Source organism: Microtus oregoni, unplaced genomic scaffold, assembly GCF_018167655.1.
Source record: "Microtus oregoni isolate MIOR12 unplaced genomic scaffold, Mior012 000036F_ref0000092, whole genome shotgun sequence".
Lineage (NCBI taxonomy): Eukaryota > Metazoa > Chordata > Mammalia > Rodentia > Cricetidae > Microtus > Microtus oregoni.
In genome coordinates this window covers 22,072,340-22,095,464 of record NW_024543095.1, presented here as the reverse complement: position 1 = coordinate 22,095,464, position 23,125 = coordinate 22,072,340, and the positions used below count along the sequence as shown (strand labels likewise).

The window sequence follows — 23,125 nt, the reverse complement described above, 5'->3', positions numbered from 1 at the left end:
GCTCCAGTGGCTGCCGCTCTGCTTTTCTGACCCTTCTGCTTTCAGCTCCTAATAACTCACTTTGGGTTATTATTATTAAGACCAATTAGAATTCGTGCTGCATCTTTGTACTGGCACATATTTATAATCTAAGTGCTAGTAAGCCTAAAGAAACAAGATTTTGGGTTGAAAGCCAATTGGAGTCACTAAATATGACTTTGCCACAAACAAACAAACAAACAAACAAGCACCAAACAAGAAATAAACAACAACAAAAACCAGACAAATAAATCAACACATTGCATATTTCATTTCATTTTATTTTTATTTTTTGTGAAAACCAGGGACTCTACAATTAAACTGACTTGTAGTTTACTGCAAACCCTAACTCACTGTGATGACAAAGTCAGTAAATCATTTCAGACTATTTTCCCTCATGCTTTGTCACAGGTAAAGTGAAAAATAGCAGCTGTTTCTTTAAATGAAATCTGTTGCAGGGAAATTTTCATTACAGAAGACTGTATAAAGTTCTATTCTTTTTTTTTTCTGACCAGAGTGCTGGTGCTGTACACCTTTAACCCCAGCACTCAGGAAGCAGAGACATGCAGATCTCTGAGTTTGAGGTCAGCCTTGTCTACAGAGTGAGTTACAAGACAGGCTCCAAAGATACAGAAAACCCTGTCTATAAAAACAGAAAGAAAAAAAGCAAAAACAACAAAAAATTCTTGAATTATTGTAAAGTATCAATAAATGTTATTATATTACAGAATTGAATAGATTCAAAGAAGAACAAACCACTGAAAATCAAAACTAAATTTCCACAAAAATGTGAAGCTGTGTTAATTATTTTATCACTGTAATAATGTGTGGTATATTGTGATATATTTAAATATCATTCAATTGATGTTTTCTTAGATTTTGAAAAGGAGAAATTATCATATGAGGTTATAACTTGGCGTCCACCTGAAGATCAGGAAAAAGAATTTCATAATAGATTATATCTCCTTGTGGAAGAATTATTTAATGAAAGGTAATTTACTTTATTTCTTGGAACCAAAGTATTGCTGATTAAGTCCTATGCATGAGTATATCATAGTCGTATGATACTTTGAGTGAGTTTAAGGGAAGCAATGATTGGATGATTTATTCAGTGTCGGGATGGATTGTTTTTGAGTGATGCCTGGTAGATGACTGACAGCTGCTGAAACTGTGTCAGTAGGCCATGACCTTGTGCTGATGCCCAGATTAGTAGAAATGGGTTAATTTAAGATATAAGAGTTAGCCAGAAATACGATTAAGATATTGACCAAACAATATTACAATTAATACATATTTCTGTATGGTTATTTTGAACCAAGGCAGTCAGGGAACAAATAAGCAGCCTCTGGCAACAAATTGGCACAGCAGTATTGGGCAAGAATTTCCACATAAAGTATAAGAAAGCTTTTAAAAAAAGGTTTCTATATGCACAAAAACAGGAGGCAAGCACAATTTCCTGGTAACAGCATTTTTTTCCCCAGATAGGCTCTGCTTGCAAGTGAGGTGCAGTAAAAGCTGTGTGGCTTCTTTAATAAACAGTGGCTTCCTCGTTCACCTGCACAAATGGCTCTTACTCTTTAGAGATTTCTGGCTACAGAACATTTAAATGTGGTTGTGAATAGAGTGTTACAACTTGCTTAATGGCAACATAGACCTACTGTGTGCCTAAAAATGGGACTGGGAGCATGGCTCACAGAGGTTACCAACATGCCTCCACCATGTTGGACTGGGTAGTGCCAACAGGCAGAACTGTGGTGTTGATTCTAGTCATGCCTGCTTAGCATAAAAAAGTGCTCATGGTCATAAAGTAATTACAGATATGCAATAAAGACAGATTCAGATAAACGACATCTAAGTAAGTCGCAGTGTTGGATATATGTATGTAGGTTTGAGAGAAAGAGAAGAAAAAATAAAGAAAAAGAAAAAAAGCCTTTTAAGAGCACAGACAGTCATATTAAACTTGTAGAAAAAGTAATAGAGTAAGAAAGGTAAGCCACGTAAAGATGGAATATACACAGAGAGTTTGGATTTTAAATATTATTGTGTTTTCTTTGAATTTTTTTGACTACAGAGAAATATTTGATTCTACAGGCTGCTAAGCTAAACCATCATATATGTTTTAAAAGTATCTTGACTTCAAAATTTGGGAATAAGAATTTGTTGCTTTGGAAAAGAGGTTCTTCTTTTGTTTCAACAGAGGATGAGAACCTGTGAATTCCTTCCAGACTAATGTGGTTTGGTGGACCAAGATCTGCTGAAAAGTCGCCATGAACACTCCCCAAAATTACTTTGCCCAACAAAAATCAGGAAGCAGTTTGGAGAGAACTAGGTCCAAATTCCCAAATATTGTTTATAAGTGTTTGTTTACGTTTAATGGGGGATCTGATATAGAGATGGATACTTTGCCTTGGTATGGATCTTGGTTTATTGATAAAAATTTAAGGTCAATTTTGTTATATGTATATTTCTTCTCTTGATTAAAGTATTGTGTTTGTGCAGCTCATTGAAAAATGTATTCTATAATTAAAAAATACAGGTTAATAGATAGTCATCTCTAATAGTCAATCTTGTAGCCATGTTAGTTATGTTTTCTAGATATACAAAGATATATTTCAGATGGATAGATATTCTTCAGAACTTTCAAAGACCTACAGAATATGATATTCAAGATGTTTTGAGAACTTAGGACTTTTCATGACAGTGAAACACATTTGCTCCTGGCAGCATCAATCTACTCCAAGAGGTTGATGGGCATCAAAGAGGCTCCTTATGTAGTTGTTCAGTCATTTGGGAAAGAAACTGCTCTTGTCTGAACTACTTGATGTTATACTGTATGAACTAGACATGCAGGACCCACTGAAAAATGACTGCTGACCTTGCCCAAAGCTGAGACACTCCTTCATGGTTCCTACTTCATGAAAGTATCTTCCAGACACGCAGCAGGACACAGAAAAAGGTGACTGACAAATTGCTAATATAGGCAGAACTGTCTTTGAAATTTCTTGATCATGGAAATGTCTGCCAGATATTATGGGCTTGTAGGATGAAGAATGGAAGCCCCAATATTACAGAAGAATGTTCAGTGACTGTCCAGGCCATGAGATGTCTCTGTCAATTCTAGAGTTTGGAAGTTGCTTACAATGCACTTCCTGTTTACTTAGGTAATATTATGTCCTTCTGGAGTCTTTGATGGACTTTAAGAATAGATAGTAATAGTTTTCCTTAGTTATGATAAAATATAAAGTAGATATAAATATTGTAACTATAATTCTTGCTTGATACCGTTTTTGTTATATGTAATTTTACTATGTTAATGTTAAAATCTTCCTTTTAATTTAGACAGAAAGGGTGAAATGGGGTGGGAAGTCCTTCTGTATATCTGTTGCTTTCATTGGTTAATAAATAAGAATCTTCTTTGGACTGTGATAGGGTAAAATGTAGCTAGATGGGATAACTAAACTGAATGCTGGGAGAAAGTAGGCAGAGTCAGCGAGAATCTATTTAGCTGCTGCCAGAGACAGATGCCTCTGCTGGAGCCCATTTAAACTGTGCCAGTAGGCCACGACCTTGTGGTCATGCACAGATTATAGAAATGGGTTAATTTAAGATGTAAGAGTTAGCCAGAAATACACTTAAGCTATTGGCCAAACAATATTGCAACGAATACAGATTTTTGTGTGATTATTTTGAGTCAGGGCGGTCGGGGAATGAATGAGCAGCCTTCGGAAACTTGGAAGCGTGTGTGTGTGTGTGTGTGTGTGTGTGTGCGACCTCAGAGTGTGCTGGAAATCTTATGAGCTTTGCTCATGTTGCTTCATAGTGCCTTGTATTCTCAGTGTTCTCCATTCTTTTGGCTCTTTCATTCTTTCAGCCTGCTCTTCCTACCAATTCATTAATCTCCAAAGCGAGAGATTTGATGGAGACATTCCATTTAGGTTTGAGTATTCCAAGGTCTCTTACTCTACATTGTGCCTGGCTGTGGGTCTTTATATTTGCTCCCATCTGCTGCAGGAGGAAAATTCTCTGGTGGTGAATGAGCAAGTTACAGATCTACTAGCTTATCAAAATATCTTTAGAAGTCATTTTCTTGATACACTTTTTTTTGTTTTGATTTTTAACCTTATAGTATTTGTTGATTTCCTAGGTGCTTGAGTTATGTAATCCCAGGTTCTTGATTATCCAAGCAGTATTAGGCATAGATTTCATCTCATGGAATGGGCCTTAAATCAAATTAATTTTTGGTTGGTTGTTCCCAAAAGTTTGCATCTATATTGCCCTAGCACATCTTGCAAGGAGGACAACATTGTAGACCAGTGGTTTTGTGGTTGGCTTGGCATTTATATTTTTCCTTTGTGTTCAGAGAATGTGCTTATACCAAGGATACTAGATGCTAGGCTCTCTAAAGGCAGCAGATCAATTTCGCCATGATCAATGATCTGTGTAGGTATTGTCTTCAGCAATAGTATCTTGCTGCCAGTTTGTGAAGAACAATCTATAGTTTTAGCAACTACCTGGGTTGTTTGGGGTATTCCATTTGGCCAACAATTCAATTATATTTGACCGAATTATGGTACTGGAAGCTCATTTGCTGCCAGGAGATGGATAATTAGGGCTCTGTCTCCTCTATTATTTGTCAGTTTTACTGAGAACACCTTCATATATGTGTATATTTTATGAAATGTCTATTGTTTTAAGTTTTTATACTACCCCTCAATTGCTATTAATTTTAAATGTGTCTGCCTGCATTCCCTCTCTCATCACTTTCTCTACTCCATACTTCATCCTATCATTCCAGACTCTCACTTCCACCCACAACTCCCTACATTTTCCTTTCTTAATAATATCTCCTTGTTCCTACATTTCCCTTACTCTACACCTAAACTCTGCAGTTCTATGGATTGTAGGCTGGTTATTATTGGCATAACAGCTAATCGCCACAGGTAACCTCATAATTTTCTTAATGTCCAGGTGATATACATGAACCTCAGGCTTTTAGCCCTTGACTGTGATGCTCAGAACCTCCTTTGTCTTCTACATGGATGACAAGTTCACATGTGTCCCTTAGTTAAGTCCATTGGTCTCACTCCCATCTCTGTCCTTGAAAATTCTACTTAATAGTCACGGTTGTGCTAACAGCATCAAGATTCTTTTTGGAAAACTTTCTCACTCACAGTAACTTAAAGACCATATATCATTTGTCATATATTTGAAAGAAGTCAAATTGCACCTTAGTCTATGAGGGTAGATATTTATACACATTTAAAACATGTATATTGTGTCTCCTTCTAAGTTTGTACTTTTGAGGAGTAGCTCAAATTACAGGTAGAATACAGTCAAGTTGCCGAGACCAGCATCTTCTTGATAATTTTTGCGATTGATTTTCCTCACAGGGATCACCATTCTGTTGTCAAGAAACCAAACCTGCACATACTATAGCTATTTAGAAATTATTACCTAAATATATATTTTAAGATGGATTGTAGATGATAAATGTAGAGGATTATGATTTGCATAAATCTATTTCTATTATTATAACAGATTAACAGAATTTGGGTGAATATATAATGAAAAGAAGCATATTTAAGTCACAATTGTGGAAGTTCAAGATTATGGGGCTAACAGCAGTCAGCTTGATTGAAGACACCATGATAGATGGTGTCATAATGACTAAAGTATGTGTGATTGGAAGAGTCAAGAGAAGGGAAAGAACAGGTTTGCATCTCCCATAGGAGTTAACTCAAAGTCCACTGCAGATCATTTCAAACATCTAAAGGAAAGGGCCTCTAATAATCTCATACTAAGTTGTTCTCTTAAAGATACCACCTCCCTACAGCCACATTGAACAACATCTCTCTGACAGAGGAACACTTGAAGGCAAACCTCAGTTGTTGTGACTTGAAGTTGAGTCGAGAATGAGCAAAGATAGGAGTGTGCCACTGGGCTCTCATCTTGTGGATCTTTTGATGTATGATTGGAGCACAAATTCTAATTGGTCTTAATAAATAAAACCCTGAGTCAGATATTAGGGGGAGAATCTGGAGGGTTCATAAAACAGGGCAGCCAGACACTAGAGTTCTTTTACCACTACTAATGTTCAGATTGAAGAAGAAATCCTGTTTTCAGATTGTATCTTCAGACTCCATCTGTCTCCACCAAACCTCAGACTGCTTCCAGCTTGTGTCCTCCTGCCTTATATTCCTCTCTTCCCAGTCATATCACTCCTGTCTCCACCTTTCTAATGCTGAGATTAAAGATGTGTGACTCCCAAATACCAGGATTAAAGGTGTTTGACACCACTGCCTGGCCTCTAGTGGCTTAGTTCTGCACTCTGATCTTCAGGAAATCTTCAATTTTAAAACACAAACAAAATATCACTACATAGAAAGATATCACACACTTGTGCATCTTACCAGCTCACTTATCTGGTAAGCATTGATGTAAAAGATTCATCAATAAGATGACTAAAATTTAGCACAATCTTCAGTGGAAATTTGACTCAGAATTGTGATAATACTCTTCCAATCACATTTATGTTTACCATTAGAAATTTGAGCATGTGAAAAATTAGGTTTTATCATGGATTTTAAAGAATTCATAACTTTCGCTATCCTTTGCTCTAATTTGCCCCAACCACCAACACATCTTTCTATGTCTCCTAACCACTTCTAATGTCTTTAATTTTAAGTGCTTTCATGGCCTCTTTTCTAATTTCATCACCTAAAAAGGAAATATCCATAAATGCACACAACCACACACAGTGTTAAATTTAGGTATCACACAAAATAGAAAAAAAAATCACTAGATCAGATAATGTGCTTTTTTTTATTGAGAAAAGGAAGAAAAAAAAAACAAGTTTCCACCTCCTCCCAGCCTCCCATTTCCCTTCCCCTATTCCCACCCTTCTCCCCCTCCTCCCATCCTTCTCCCCCTCCTCCCACTCCTCTCCCCCTCCCTCTCCAGTCCAAAGAGCAGTCAGGGTTCCCTGCCCTGTGGTAAGTCCTAGGTCCTCCCCCCTCCGTCTATATCTAGGGAGGTGAACATCCAAACTGGCTAGGCTCCCACAAAGCAGGCACATTGCGTAGGATCAAAACCCTGTGCCATTGTCCTTGGCTTCTCATCAGCCCTCATTGTTCGCCATGTTCAGAGAGTCCAGTTTTAACCCATGCTTTTTCAGTCACAGTTCAGCTGGCCTTGGTGAGCTCCCAGTAGATCAGCTCCACTGTCTCAATGGGGGGGGGTGCTCCCCTCGTGGTCCCGACTTCTTTGCTCATGTTCTCCCTCCTTCTGCTCCTCATTGGGACCTTGGGAGCTCAGTCTAGTGCTCCAGTGTGGGTCTCTGTCTCTATCTCCATCCATCACCAGATGAAGGTTCTATGATGTTATGCAAGATATTCGTCAGTATTGCTATAGGCTAGGGTCATTTCCGGTTCCCTATCCTCAGCTGCCCAAGGAACTAATGGGGACCTCGGCTTGGGCTCCTGGGAGCCACTCTAGGTTCAAGTCTCTTGCCAACCCTAAGGTGGCTCCCTTAACTAAGAATTGTGCTTCCGTGTTCCCCTATCCTACCTTCCTTTATCCCAATCTTCCTTTTTCCCCAAGTTCCCACCTTCCTACCCTTCTCCCTTTTCTCTCCCCATCTCCCCTTACCCCCATCCCACCCCACCCCCAAGATCCCAATTTTCTCCCCGGCAATTTTGTCTACTTCCCATAGCCAAGAGGATAACTATATGTTTTTCCTTTGGTTCAACTTCTTACTTAGCTTCTTTAGGATCACCAATTGTAGACACCGTGACCCTTATTTATGGCTAGAAACCAATTATGAGTGAGTACATCCCATATTCATCTTTTTGGGTCTGGGTTACCTCACTCAGGATAGTGTTTTCTATTTCCATCCATTTGCATGCAAAATTCGAGAAGTCATTGTTTTTTACCGCAGTGTAGTACTCTAATGTGTAGATATTCCATACTTTCTTCATCCACTGTTCCACTGAGGGGCATCTAGGTTGTTTCCAGGTTCTGGCTATTACAAATAATACTGCTATGAACATGGTTGAACAAATGCTGTTGTCATATGATAGGGCATCTCTTGGGTATATTCCCAGGAGTGGTATTGCTGGGTCCAGGGGTAGGCTGATTCCGAATTTCCTGAGAAACCGAAACACTGATTTCCAAAGTGGTTGCACAAGATTGCATTCCCACCAGCAATGGACGAGGGTACCCCTTCCTCCACAGCCTCTCCAGCAAAGGCTATCATTGGAGTTTTTTATTTTAGCCATTCTGACAGGTGTAAGATGATATCTCAAAGTTGTTTTGATTTGCATTTCCCTAATCGCTAAGGAGGTTGAGCATGACCTTAAGTGTCTTTTGGCCATTTGAACTTCCTCTGCTGAGAATTCTCTGTTCAGTTCAGTGCCCCATTTTTTAATTGGGTTAATTAGCATTTTAAAGTCTAGTTTCCTGAGTTGTCTATATATTTTTGGAGATCAGACCTTTGTCTGTTGTGGGGTTGGTGAAGATCTTCTCCCAGTCAGTAGGTTGCCTTTGTGTCTTGGTGACAGTGTCCTTTGCTTTACAGAAGCTTCTCAGTTTTAGTAGGTCCCATTTATTCAATGTTGCCCTTAATGTCTGTGCTGTTGGGGTTACACATAGGAAGCGATCTCCTGTGCCCATCTGTTGTAGGGTACTTCCCACTTTCTCTTCTATTAGGTTCAATGTGTTCTTACTGATAGTGAGGTCTTTAATCCATTTGGACTTGAGTTTTGTGCATGGTGATAGAAATGGATCTATTTTCATTCTTCTACAGGTTGACATCCAGTTATGCCAGCACCATTTGTTGAAGATGCTTTCTTTTTTCCATTGTATACTTTTGGCTCCTTTATCAAAAATGAGGTGTTCATAGGTTTGTGGGATAAAATTCGGGTCTTCTATATGATTCCATTGGTCGACTTCTCTGTTTTTATGCCAGTACCACACTGTTTTCATCACTGTAGCTCTGTAATAGAGTTTGAAGTCAGGGATGGTAATGCCTCCAGACAATCCTTTATTGTATAGGATTGTTTTCGCTATCCTGGGTTTTTTGTTTTTCCATATAAAGTTGATTATTGTCCTCTCAAGATCTGTGAAGAATTTTGATGGGACCTTGATGGGGATTGCATTGAATCTATAAATTGCCTTTGGTAGAATTGCCATTTTTACTATGTTGATCCTCCCAATTCAAGAGCAAGGGAGGTCCTTCCATTTTCTGATATACTCCTCAATTTCTTTCTTCAATGCCTTAAAGTTCTTGTCAAATAGATCTTTCACTTCCTTGGTTAGAGTACCCCAAGATATTTTATGCTGTTTGTGGCTATCGTGAAAGGTGAAGCTTCTCTGATTTCCCTCTCTGCTTCCATATCCTTTGTGTATAAGAGGGCGACTGATTTTTTGGAGTTGATCTTGTATCCTGCCACATTACTAAAGGTGTTTATCAGCTGTAAAAGTTCTATGGTGGAGTTTTGGGGGTTGCTTATGTACACTATCATATCATCTGCAAATAACGAAAGTTTCACTTCTTCCTTTCCAATTTGAATCCTCTTGATCCCCTTATGTTGTCTTATTGCTATTGCTAGAACTTCAAGCAATATATTGAAGAGGTATGGTGAGAGTGGACAGCCTTGTCGTTTTCCTGAGTTTAGTGGGATGGCTTTGAGTTTCTCTCCATTTAATTTGATGTTAGCTGTTGGCTTGCTGTATATAGCTTTTATTATATTTAGGTATGATCCTTGTATCCCTAATCTCTCCAATACTTTTATCATAAAGGGATGTTGAATTTTGTCAAATGATTTTTCAGCATCTAATGAAATGATCATATGATTTTTTTCTTTCAGTTTATTTATATGATGGATTACATTGATAGATTTTCATATGTTGAACCAGCCCTGCATCCCTGGGATGAAGCCTACTTGATCATAATGGATAATTTTTTGATGTGTTCTTGGATTCGGTTTGCCAGTTTTTTGTTGAGGATTTTTGTATCGATGTTCGTGAGTGAGATTGGTCTATAATTCTCTTTCTTGGTTGAGTCTTTGTGTGGTTTTGGTATCAGAGTAACTGTAGCTTCATAAAAGGAATTTTGCAATGCCTTTTCTGTTTCTATATTGTGAAATACATTAAGGAGTATAGGTATTAGCTCTTCTTGGAAGTTCTGGTAGAATTCCGCATTGAAACCATCTGGTCCTGGGCTTTTTTTGGTAGGGAGGTTTTTGATAACCGCTTCTAATTCTTCGCGACTAACAGGTCTATTTAGATTGTTCACCTGGTCCTGGTTTAACTTTGGTATATGGTATTTATCTAAAAAAGTGTCCATTTCCTTTACATTTTTCAGTTTTGTGGCATATAGGCTTTTGTAGTAAGGTCTAATGATTCTCTGAATTTCCTCTGTGTCTGTGGTTATGTCCCCCTTTTCATTTCTGATCTTATTAATTTGCCTATTCTCTCTCTGCCGTTTGATTAGTTTAGATAGGGGTTTATCAATCTTGTTGATTTTCTCCAGGAACCAGCGTTTTGTTTCATTGATCCTTTGTATTGTTTTCTGTGTTTCTATTTTGTTGATTTCAGCCCTCAGTTTGATTATTTCCAGTCTTCTACTCCTCCTAGGTGAGTCTGCTTCTTTTTTTTTCTAGAGCTTCAGGTGGGCTGTTAAGTCTCCAATGTGAGCTTTCTCTGTTTTCTTTAAGTGGGCACTTAGTGCTATGAACTTTCCTCTTAGGACTGCTTTCATAGTGTCCCATAAGTTTGAGTATGTTGTTTCTTTATTTTCATTGAATTCCAGGAAGACTTTAATTTCTTTCTTTATTTCTTCCTTGATCCAGGTATGGTTCAGTAGTTGACTGTTCAGTTTCCATGAATTTGTAGGCTTTCTGGGGGTAGCATTGTTGTTGAATTCTAACTTTAATTCATGGTGATCTGATAAGACACAGGTGGTTACTAATATTTTTTTGTAACTGTGGATGTTTGCTTTGTTACCGACTATGTGGTCGATTTTTGAGAAAGTTCCATGAGCTGCAGAGAAGAAAGTATATTCTTTCCTATTTGGGTGGAATGTTCTATAGATGTCTGTTAAGTCCATTTGATTCATTACCTCCATTAATTGTCTTATTTCTCTGTTAGGTTTCTGTCTGATTGACCTGTCCATTGGTGAGAGAGGAGTGTTGAATTCTCCTACTATTAGTGTGTGCGGTTTGATGGCTGCCTTGAGTTTTAGTAATGTTTCTTTTACGTACGTGGGCGCTTTTATATTAGGGGCATAGATATTCAGGATTGAGACTTCATCCTGATGAACTGTTCCTGTTATGAGTATAAAATGCCCCTCTCCATCTCTTCTGATTGATTTAAGTTTGAAGTCTACTTTGTTAGAGATCAGTATGGCCACACCTGCTTGTTCCTTAGGTCCATTTGCTTGATAAGCCTTTTCCCATCCCTTTACTCTGAGTAGGTGCCTGTCTTTGTGGTTGAGGTGTGTTTCTTGTAAACAGCAGAATGTTGGATCCTGTTTTCGTATCCAATCTCTTAGCCTGTGCCTTTTAATAGGTGAGTTGAGTCCATTGACATTAAGTGATATTAATGACCAGTGGTTGTTAACTCCGGTCACTTTTTTAGTCATAGAGTTTGTGTGTTTCCCTTCTTTGATTTGCGCTGGTGAAGGGTCTCTAGATATCTGAGTTATTGTGGTCATTGTTGGACTCCTTGGTTAGTGATTTTCCTTCTATTATTTTCTGTAAGGCTGAATTTGTGGCTACGTATTGTTTAAATTTGTTTTTATCATGGAAAATTTTATTTTCTCCATTTATAGTGAACAAAAGCTTGGCTGGGTATACTAGTCTGGGCTTGCATCCATGGTCTCTCAGTTTCTGCAGTACATCTATCCAGGACCTTCTGGCTTTCATTGTTTCCATGGAGAAGTCAGGTGTAAGTCTGATAGGTTTACCTTTATAAGTAATTTGGCCTTTTTCTTTTGCAGCTCTTAATATTCTTTCCTTATTCTGTATGCTTTGTGTTCTGAAAATTATATGGCGCGGGGATATTTTTTTTTGATCCAGCCTGTTCGGTGTTCTGTATGCTTCTTGAACCTTCATAGGTATATCTTTCTTTAGGTTGGGAAAGTTTTCTTCTATAATTTTATTAAATATATTTTCTGGACCATTGAGCTGCACTTCTTCTCCTTCTTCTACTCCTATCATTCTTAGGTTTGGCCTTTTTATTGTGTCCCATATTTCCTGAATGTTTTGTGATGAGAGTTTGTTGGACTTGCTGTTTTCTTTGATCAGTGTGTTTATTTTCTCTATGGTATCTTCAGAATCTGAGATTCTTTCTTGTAACTCTTGTATTCTCTTGATTATGCTTGTTTCTGTAGACTCTGTTTGTTTACTTAAATTTTCCATGTCCAGCCGGCCCTCTGTTTGTGTTTTCTTCTTTGCCTCCATTTTAGTTTTCAAGTCTTGAACTGTTTCCATTATCTGTTTGATTGTTTTTCCTTGGTTTTCTAGGGTATCATTCACTGATTTATTCAGGTCTTCAAACTTTCTGTTATATTTCTCATCCATTTCTATAAGGGCGTTTTTTACATGCTGTTTAAGGGCATCAATCACTTTCATGAAGTCATTCTTTTCTACATCTTCTTGATTAAGGTGTTCATGTCCTCCCTTTGTGAGGTCGCTGGTTTCTGTTGGCTTCATGTTGCTTTTCAGCTTGTTGGGTTAATTCTTGCATTGGTGTCTGCCCATCTCTTCTTCCAAATGCTCCCTTATGGATCTTCTTTTACTGGATCAGGTCTCCTTGCCTACCCAATGCTGGCTCTCCCCTATGTTGGCTCTCCCCAATGCTGGCTCTCCTGGTGCCCCAACGATGGCTCTCCCCAATGCTGGCTCTCCTGGCGCCGAGAGATCAGGCCTCCGTGCTGATGGGGCAGTTCGCAAACAAAGCGCCTACCCTGCTTGGTGCAGGCAGGTCATAGAAGCAGAGGAACTCCCACCCGCTTGGGTGCCCCGAGGATTCGGACCCAGTGCCCAGACAGGCTGGGCTGGGTGATGTTATGTCCAGATAATGTGCTTATGTTTGCCTTGTTGTGGAATACTTTAATTGAATTTATCATTATTCCAAATAGTAAGAAATATCTTCCCCAAATATTTGCTGTAATTTTTTTGCAGGTTCAATCATCACACACTTGTAAAGGTATATAAATACTTTGCGGACTTATGCAGTCACTTATTAAGCAGAAAGGACATCATGGACTCCTTGAGGAATAAGAACTTTGACCTGGTATTTTTGGATGCAGCAGAACCCTGTGTTTTCTTAATTGCTGAGAAACTTGAAAAACAATTTGTGGCTTTTCTTCCGACGCAATTTAGTTCTATGGACTTTGGACTCCCTAGCCCCTTGTCTTATGTTCCAGTGTTTGGTTCAAGACTAACTGATCAAATGGACTTCTGGGGCCGAGTGAAGAACTTCCTGATGTTCTTTGATTTCTCCATGAAGCAAAGACAAATATTTTCTCAATATGATGCAACCATCCAGGAACATTTTGCAGAAGGCTCTCGGCCAGTTTTGTCTGATCTTCTACTGAAAGCAGAGCTGTGGTTTGTCAACTCTGACTTTGCCTTTGAATTTGCTCGTCCCCTGCTTCCCAACACAGTCTATGTGGGAGGCTTAATGGACAAACCTGCCAGGCCAATACCTCAAGTGAGTGAAATCTCAGTCCTCAGTTTATCTTTAATTCAAAGGCTGACAGTGCTTAAGTGGTGTCTTAGTTAGGGTTTCTGTTGCTGTGAGGAGACACCATTACCAAAGCGACTACCTAAAGGAAAATATTTAATTTGGGTCTCTTACAATTTTAGTTTAGTCTATTGTCATCATGGCAGGAAACATGGTGACATACAGGCAGGTGCTGAGGAAGGAGCTGAGAGTCCTACATCTTGATCAACAGGCAACAAAAAGTCAACTGGGACAATGGGTATAGCTTTAGCTTAGGAGATTTCAAAGTTCACCTTACAGTGACACATGTCCTCCAAGTAGGCAACACTTAGTCCAACAGGGCTGTAACTCCTAATAGTCCCACTGCCATGGGGGACATTTTATTGCTAATCGCCATAGGTGGAAATTGTCACTTGGCAGGCATGTCCTGAAAGGAAGTGCTCTAAAGCAAGGTAGGTACTCTGAGAGTCCATTTTAGGGTTGTGAAAGAATGGTGTTAGAACCTCCCAAGCTAAGGTTGAAGACTTGGCTATATGGTAGAATGTTTGAGTTTTTTTTTTTTTTTTGCCTATGTATTTCTGGCTTTGGTGCAATAAGTCCTTTAGTTAGTATTGGTATTTCCCATTGAATTTTGAGCTATATATGTAATAAGTATAGTGAATATTCATACATATAGTATTTGTTAAGGAGGCAGGCTCTTCATAATGAAACAGATAACACTTTCACAAGGCAAGTGCCTAGACAGAACTTAGCAATAGAGACAAGAAGTACTGATTGTGTTATTTAGTCTTCTTAGCCTATTGGATTCTTTGTACTCCATACAGCTACTGCAACCTATCAATGCTGCATGTAATTTGCATGTTCAGTATAGACTTAGGGTCACTACAGCTGAAAATTTAAAAGTACAGAGAGCTAAGGATGTTTGATTGTTTGTTACCTGTCATTGTGGGGTTCCTTGTCCCATGCTGGGAGGAATGACCTCCTTTGATTTTATGCAGTGGGGGCCAAAATGCTGAGGTGATGAAAGTAATGTTTCTCCTACTTTCAGCTCAAAGCAGAGAGGGTATGGATTTTTTTCTGGTTCCCATGGGTAACAGAGTGCCTACCCTATCTTGCAGTGGGTGAGAAGTGTTTGGGGAGTGTTCAGTAAGGAATATTTATATTATTTCTAAAAGGAGAAGGAAATTTCTTATATGGGCTTTGGAGAGAATCTCCTGAAAACCCAAGTATGTGGGATGTAGATGTGTCTGACAGAGACCTCACCTTCTAGACAGGTGACTCAGATATTGGCACAGAGAGATGAAGGGATTGATAAGGAGAAGAGTGGGAAGAAATATTTTGAAGTAATACCCGACAAAACAGTCTGGAATCTTCTCTGAGGGATGTTCAACCACATGTTTCCTAAAGAATCATGGGGAAGCAAAATAAACTATGGTGGTTTTCAGTATAAGGAAAAGAAGACTTTATATCAAAAAATTCACAGAGGACGAAAACCTATATATAGCTATCTGAAATTTTTGTTAAACTTAAACACTATTCAAATATTATTTCAAATTTGTGAAACAGTTTTTCAATGAAATATATCATATATGCACAAATATGACATAAAAATAAGAACAAATTTAAAAATTTAAAGAAGAAATAGATAATGACTGACAACTGCAATTTTACAGTTTTAGAATGAGAGGAATATCCATATAAATTATCACCTTGAATAACACTGTTATTCCCCAGAAGGCCCCTGAGCGTCGCTCCTCTGGGGAACTACAAACACCATAGGTTAAGTAGAACAATTAGGAATACATAGATAATTTTTTGAATTTATTTTTTTAGGTCATTTTATGTGCCTGAGTGTTTGCATGCATACAATTTTATGCACCATGTGCATGGCCTGTCTGGCCCCAGAGAAGGGCAGAAGAGAGCACTGGATGTCCTGGAGATAGAGTTGCAGGTGGCTGTGACCTAAGCGTGGGAACTGAACTTTGGTCCTCTGGAGGGACAGCCAGTTCTCTTAGCTGATGAACCAACTCACAAGACCCAAGTGGTCTTTCCAACAAGATCAGAGTCTGTTTTCCTTAAGCACGGTACAAACTCCTTGGTTCATGCCTTAGATGATACACACAAAAGCAACCCTAGTAACTTTCAAAATTTTGAATTAATGCAAATATCACAGTGGGATGAGATAGAAATTAAAAGTATATAAAAATAGACAATCCAGTATAATACAACTAGTAAAAGTAAGGGAAAAGTCAAAAGGAACATTTACAAATATTATATATCAAGGAAAATGAGACAAAATGATATAATAATGGAGAATAATAAAAACAAGACTTAAGATATAATTTGTAGCTGTTCTTATCTTCATTAATACACACAATGTACTTCTAATTGATAACCTAACAATTCTATATAAGTCACAGCAACGAAGAGAGGCCTAAATAGGGTACTAGTGGGAAGGAGAGGCTTAAAAGAATCATAGTGTAGATTATTGAAATAATAAAAAGAAAAATTAGAATCAATAAAGTCAAAAGAACAGTTTGGTGACAAATCATTGGAGTCATTGAGAAAATAAACAATAGAGAAGAATAGAATAATTATGTTCTAAAGTGGAAAATTATCTGCTATTACATAAAACAATAAAGATTATGAAGAAATTATACAAACATGATATGTCATCAATTTAGTTATCATCCATGAATTGACAAATTCCTATGCATATTTGTTAACGTAACTGACTCAAAACAGAAAATCTGAAACTGATGGGATTAAATTAGACTGGAATAATACAAAGATCTTTCATTAAAAAGCTTGATATAACATGGATTAACTGGTGAATTAAGTGAAACACTTAAGAATTAATGCCAGTTCCTCTATAAATGTTTGTGGCAGTTTCACAGGACAGGCGACTTCTCAACCCATTCTATGAAGCTATCATTACTCTGTAATCAAAGCTAGAAAACAGTGTCAGAGTAGAAGACATTATGCAACACAGAGAGTGAAGAAATTTTGTTATGTTATATTTCTAGCACGATTATAAAAGAATACAAATGGTGTCCAAAGGAGTTGTGAGGGGCCTTAAGTTAATAAACAAAGAAAATGCTCTGAACAATAAGTTTATGCTGAGTTTATACTTTAAGCAGTAGAAATAGTTTACTCAAATAAAATCTTGTCCATGGATTGGCTTGGAAGAGAAATTCATGAGAGGCCAGTGGTGAGTAGAGGGCTGCAGATCAATGCAGGCAGTACTCAGAGCACAGCTGGACAGGGGCTAGGAAAGTAATCACGGGGAACGTAATCAACTAAAGCATGGGTTTATTCAACACCTGACCTGGTTTTATGTCATAGCTGCTTTGGCTTTTACAAATCACTTCTTTTGCCTTCATTCCTTTTTGTTTCTTCTAGGACCTGGAGGATTTTATCACTACTTTTGGAGACTCAGGTTTTGTCCTTGTGGCACTAGGTTCCGTAGCAACCACGTATCAGACCAAGGAATTTATTAAGGAGATGAACAGTGCCTTTGCTCGCCTCCCTCAAGGGGTGCTGTGGACAGTTAAGGATGAACATTGGCCCAAAGATGTCAGAATGGCCAAAAATGTCAAAATCATGGATTGGCTTCCCCAAGCTGACCTTCTGGGTAAGCACTTCCTAGACCTGTTACTTTATTTCCATTTATGTTCTTTTGGATTTAATGGACAACAATGTCTGAGCACTTGGGCATGTAGAAGAAACATCTGTTGATACGTAAAGATAGGTCTCTAGCAGGCAGGCAAAAGCAACTAGAGTTCTTGGGGGGGAATCAGGCTAGCTCTAGACTGATGATAGCAGCTATTTCCTTATCCTTCCCTACTCAGACAGGTCCCAAATCCCTAAACAGATAGGTAGCCTTGAATATCAGTATTCAAGATTGATCCCTCCAACACAATCTTGAAAACCATATGAACTATAGCTGCTCCTTGGGGCAGTTGTCACTATTCTCACAACGATGTGAGACCTGCTTCACATTTTTGGAGACACACATATGAATGTAAGCATGCAGATACATCTTGGTTGTCTGGAAAGGGCTGAAATCTTAGACACAACATTAATGTTGGGGTTTTGAGGATGTGGAAGATGTTTGAGAGCCAGCTAGGGTAACCTTACAATATGATAAGAAGATACTGATTTCTTGAGCAAAGGGAAATTTCGTTAGTCACCTCCCCTAAAATCATTTGTTTCTTGGTGACATTCAGTAGATCCATCACTTCCACACTCAATGGCTCAGTCAGAGTTTTATAAATAAGTTTGTCACTCAAATTAAGCCAGGAAATTTTTCACATAGATCTATATTCAGTAAAATCACATGCTACACAATATGGAAAACATTTGTTTTCCTTGGAACATGGGTAGATTTTGTGTGAGGTATAGTTTGGGATGATTTCTTTATGATGATAAGATATGTTTGGTTACTTAATATGGAGTAACAGACACGATCTGTAAATAAAGAATCTTTTGCTATACCATCCTCTTTAGTAAACTTCTATTAAAATAGAGGAGAGAAACACACAGAATACAAGCTTCATAAGAGACCAGATGTGGATAGCCAGAGAAGGTTGAGGTTAGAAAATTATAGAAGACGTATCCATGGAGAAGGTGAGGATGAACAGAAGGACAGAAAAACAGGCCTGGATTGCCACTCTCTCTCTTCTTCCTTGTCTAGGTCCCTGATAGTTTTAGATTGAAGTAAGTTCATTTCTCTGCTTAGGGAATCCTAGATTTTATACACTAAAACAAAGCAAATCTCAAAGGAAAAATCAGTAAAACCATTCTCTACAACACACTGGTATTTCTTGGTCTGTTTCTTTACCTGGTATCTGAAACTTTCATAGTGAAATATTGGACCATCTTTCTCTTTTGCAACAGCACATCCTAGAATTTGTCTTTTTGTTACCCATGGTGGAATGAATAGCATCATGGAGGCCATCCAGCATGGAGTCCCCATGGTGGGAATTCCCTTCTTTGTAGACCAACCTGAAAACGTGGTCCTTATAGAAGCCAAAAGAATTGGTGTTTCAGTTCAGGTAGAGAATCTCAAGGCAGAGACATTTGCACTTACACTGAAAGAAGTCATTGAAAACAAGAGGTATGCAGCTCTCTGGGGTTGGTGTTGTTTACATTGAATGCAGGCCTAACACTAAGGGGTTGTGTAGTTTGATTGGCAATAAAACTAGAATTCTTTGGGGTGTGGTAAAAATACATGTTTGTTACTTGAAAGTCCTGTTTTTCCTTTAGTATTAATCCTAATTTCACGTGAGGTGCTGTAAATACGCTTATAACTGCTGTGGTGTGATAATTTCTTTTACATTCATTATCTTTATGACCTCTTATATTTTGGGTACCTGTAATAGAATTCCAAATGAGGCAGCAGGGAACATTTGTATGTTCTTAAGATGGCTGATCTCCCGATTCATCATATACATATAGAATTTAAATTGAATCACAAGAGGACTGTTTTAGTTACTATTCTATTTCTGTGAAGAGGACCTATGACCAAGATTGTTGCAGAGGCTCCTTGTTTGTTTCCCGGCTGCCCAGTCCTGAAATAATCACACAAAACAATGTTAATAAAATTATTGCTTAGTCTATTAGATTATGCATATTGCTAGCTAACTCTGACATCTTAAATCAACCCATCTCTCTTAATCTGTGCATCACCACGAGTTTGTGGCCAACCAGTAAGCTTACATTCAGGATCTGTCTTTTGTGGTGGCTTCATTACTTCTCTCTGACTCAGCATACTCTCTCCCTCCTCTATCTTCTTGGAAATCCCACCTTACCCTCTTCTGTGTGACAACAGTACCAAAGTAGTTTTATTCATTAACCAATGGTATTCACAGCATACACTGGGGTATCCCACATACAAAGTTATGTATAAGATAAAGCATTCAATTGGTCTTTGCTTGCAGTTCAGGGAGTTAGTGCATGACCCTCATGTTAGCAAGTGTGGCTGTAGGCATGGCACAGAGGCTGTAGCTGAGAGCTTTCATCTTGATCTGCAGGCTGGAGGCAGAACGAACAAGACAGGGTCTGATGTGGGCCTTTTTAAAGACCTCTAGCGACAAACCTCTTCCAGCAAAAATCACAATTCTTAATCCTACCTAAACAGTCCACAAACTAGAGCAAAAATTCATATATCTGTGGTTACGAGGCCATTGTTCCCTCAAACCATGACAAGGACCTTCTTTTGTCCTTACTGCGGTGATCTCCCCTCCTCAGGGTCTTTGTGTTGACCTCCCAGGACAGTCTCTCCAATGTTGTCCTCCTAGGAGACCATGTGCTTGGCTGTTATGTTTCTGTTACTGTGCTCAGTCATCATACACTACTTTCTCTTTGACCCTTTAATAGATTGTAATATCTCAGTCACATGTGTCATTACTGTCTGCCCCACACTAGCACATAGAAAATGGGCATCACGAGGAAGCACTGACTATCTGTTTCCACTCTGCTTCTAGAGCCAAGGGCAGGACTGTTATAAGGGAAGTTTTCACAAACCTAGAATAAATTAGACAGGAACAGAGACAAGAACAGTTGACCCACATATCACTTGCCCATCTTCACAACGATTTCACTAAATACTCATGTTTCAATGTCCTAATCATGTAATCAAATATACATTGACATATGTTTAAATATATTTAACGTGAACACTACTTCAGTGTCATAGCTACAATCCTTACAGACGTAGTAATTTTTAAAAATTTCCCTTCAAAGGTTAATTTTGATCCTTTCTGTATAAGGTTTGACATTCAGCTTTTTTTTTGTCCTTAAAATGGGGGCTCAAGTAGACAGTGTTAAGTGTATGCCAACAATTTTCTTTGAAGATGGGTATAGACTAGGAAAAATGTGAGTGTGTGTGTTTATGTTATAAGGTCTAAAGTATTGGCATAGCACATTGGTAACACATTCTCTCTGTGTCTGCCCTCAGGTACAAGTCTGCAGCAATGACTGCCAGGGCCATCAGGCGCTCCCACCCCCTCACACCTTCCCAGCGTCTGGTGGGCTGGATTGACCACATCCTACAAACAGGGGGAGGCGCACATCTAAAGCCCCATGGCTTTCAGCAGCCATGGCATGTGCAGCACCTGCTGGATGTCCTGTTGTTCCTGCTGGGGCTCACTTTGGCCACCTTGTGGCTGTTGAAGAAAGTGCTGGGCTGGTTGCTCAAGCCCCTGTGTGTGGCTAGGAAGGAAAAGAAGGCATAATGTTAAATTTGACCTGGGGGAGGATGCTGGGGACTCTGGCTCTTTAAAGGCTTCCTCCTTCCCTAGCACAGGGAACTCCCAGGGTTCTCCTCTTTCCCTCTTCATGCAGGTAGAGCTCCAGTTGTCCTCACTATTTTCTGTCTTTTTCATAATCCTCATACAGTACATTGACTGACTAGTGACTCCTCATTACCTGGATCCACTTGCAAACCTCAAGGAATATATGATAGAAAAAAGCATGGCTTGATTCCGGGCTTAGACTTTGGAGCCTGTAGATCAGAGAAAAGTCTGGCTTAAGTTTAAGTGACAATGAGACAGCAAAAATTAGGTATATGACCCTCCAGCAAGAGGGTGGGTTTGGCTGCCTCTCATTGGCTGGAATATCCCCATAACACATCATGACACTCAACCTATATAAAAGGTGATGCTCACAGTAATAAACTGAGTTCTTGCTTCACTTGATTCCTTATTGCATCTGATTGTCCTGTCTCATGGGGCTGCAGAACAAGCATCTTACACTGTGGGACTGTGAAATGGGCAGATAGCACACTCACCTTTCTCTGGAGAAAAAGGAAGCCTAGCAATGACTAGGGGAATGTAGAGGATCGAGAAGCCTGGCAACTGAATGCTCAAGAAGCCAACATGTATCTGTTGAGAAAACTCACAGTTTTCAAATATTTTATATGCCACATTCTGTAGGTCTTTGAAGTGTTTGAAGATTACTTACCTAATTGAAATAGATCATTGTATACCTAGAAAAACTAACTAATATGACTATAAATTTGAATATTATAGATTACTATTAATCTGTATTTTTAGTTATTTTTTACATTTTTAATGAGCTACATATACATAATATCTTAAAGAAGAATAGAAATACATATACAGTAAAACAAAATTAACATTAAATTTGCATCAATAAGCTAAAATCATACCAATGTAAAATTTGTGGAGATTAGATTTTTTTTAAATTATAGTAGATGCAATAATCTATTATTTTTTCATCATTTCTATATCATATCCCCTTTCTTCTGTTAAAAGAAATTGACTATGACCAATAACAATTCATAACCAAGCCCTTTTTAAAGAAAATAAACTTTTATAAAATAGAGTTTGGGAATTTGGGCATAGTTTTCTAGCTGATTGTTGGGCACTGCTAATCTTCCTGCTGATTCTTGGGCACTGCTAATCCTATAGGGACCCTGAGAAAATTTGAGATCAAAGCCAAATCCTGGGAAGATAAATTATAACCTTTGAAGGAGGATGTCAAAGTTTAGGAGGAGTTCCTTTATCAAATCTGGTCCATGTTAACCTGGAAAAAAATCCATAGCCTCTTATTTCCTGTGGAAAAACTTTTTACCCAAGTAATATATCCTTTAAGTTCCCAATACAAATGGATTTTGTACTTCTGATTTAGAGTTAAAGCATTTTAGGGCTAGAGAGACGGCTCAGTGGTTAAGAGCACTGCCTGCTCTTCCAAAGGTCCTGAGTTCAATTCCCAGCAACCACATGGTGACTCACAACCATCTGGTGCCCTCTTCTGGCCTGCAGGCACACAAGCAGACAGAATACTGAGAATACTGTGTACATAATAAATAAATAAATCTTAGAGTTAAAGCATTTAAAAAATATTTAGGTTCGTGTATTTTGTCAGTCTCTCTTTCAGATTCATGTCTCTCTTCACCCATTGTGCCGTAGAAACACCTTCAGCCTGCAGCATTTAAGTTACCAGCCCACTTGGGCGTGGCCTCTTATACTATAAATCCCAATGTAAAGCATGCGCCCCCTCTCTCTTCCAGCTGCTGTTTTCCCGTTCGTGCAGAGGACTGTACTCTGTGAGCCCACCCCTAAATAAATAACTCTTTATTATATTCAATTCTGAGCTAGTGTCAGACTTTTTTTTTAAAGCATCCTTCTCCACTCTTGTTTGATTGTCTGCATTTAAAAAATTCAAAATCAATACAGTGCTATGCAGAATCAAACCTTCCTGTCTATTTTCCATTTCTATGTAAACTATTTTTCTAATTTTATTCCTGTTTTTAAAGACTTTATCATATTATTTTTAAGCTATTTATTCCTTTCTTTAACTTTTGATATCCTTTTTATTTTTCTTAAGCCCATACACACTGTAAACAAGTTAG

At 38.4% G+C, this 23,125-nt stretch overlaps 1 protein-coding gene across 2 annotated transcripts in view; it reads left to right on the top strand.

Moving 5' to 3' along the window:
• Positions 1-22,860, top strand: part of LOC121433022 (UDP-glucuronosyltransferase 3A2-like) — a 31,120-nt gene extending 8,260 nt beyond the window's left edge. Inside the window, exons 3-8 of one of the 2 annotated variants that reach the window (XM_041631253.1) lie at positions 895-1,009; positions 10,615-10,653; positions 13,203-13,734; positions 17,149-17,380; positions 18,646-18,865; positions 20,708-22,860. In XM_041631253.1, coding sequence (XP_041487187.1) covers positions 895-1,009; positions 10,615-10,653; positions 13,203-13,734; positions 17,149-17,380; positions 18,646-18,865; positions 20,708-20,984 — 1,415 coding nt within the window. In that variant the 3' untranslated portion in view covers positions 20,985-22,860. The remainder of the gene's footprint in view (positions 1-894; positions 1,010-10,614; positions 10,654-13,202; positions 13,735-17,148; positions 17,381-18,645; positions 18,866-20,707) is intronic. The other variant, XM_041631254.1, reaches the window with a different exon arrangement.
• Positions 22,861-23,125: the final 265 nt, after the last annotated feature.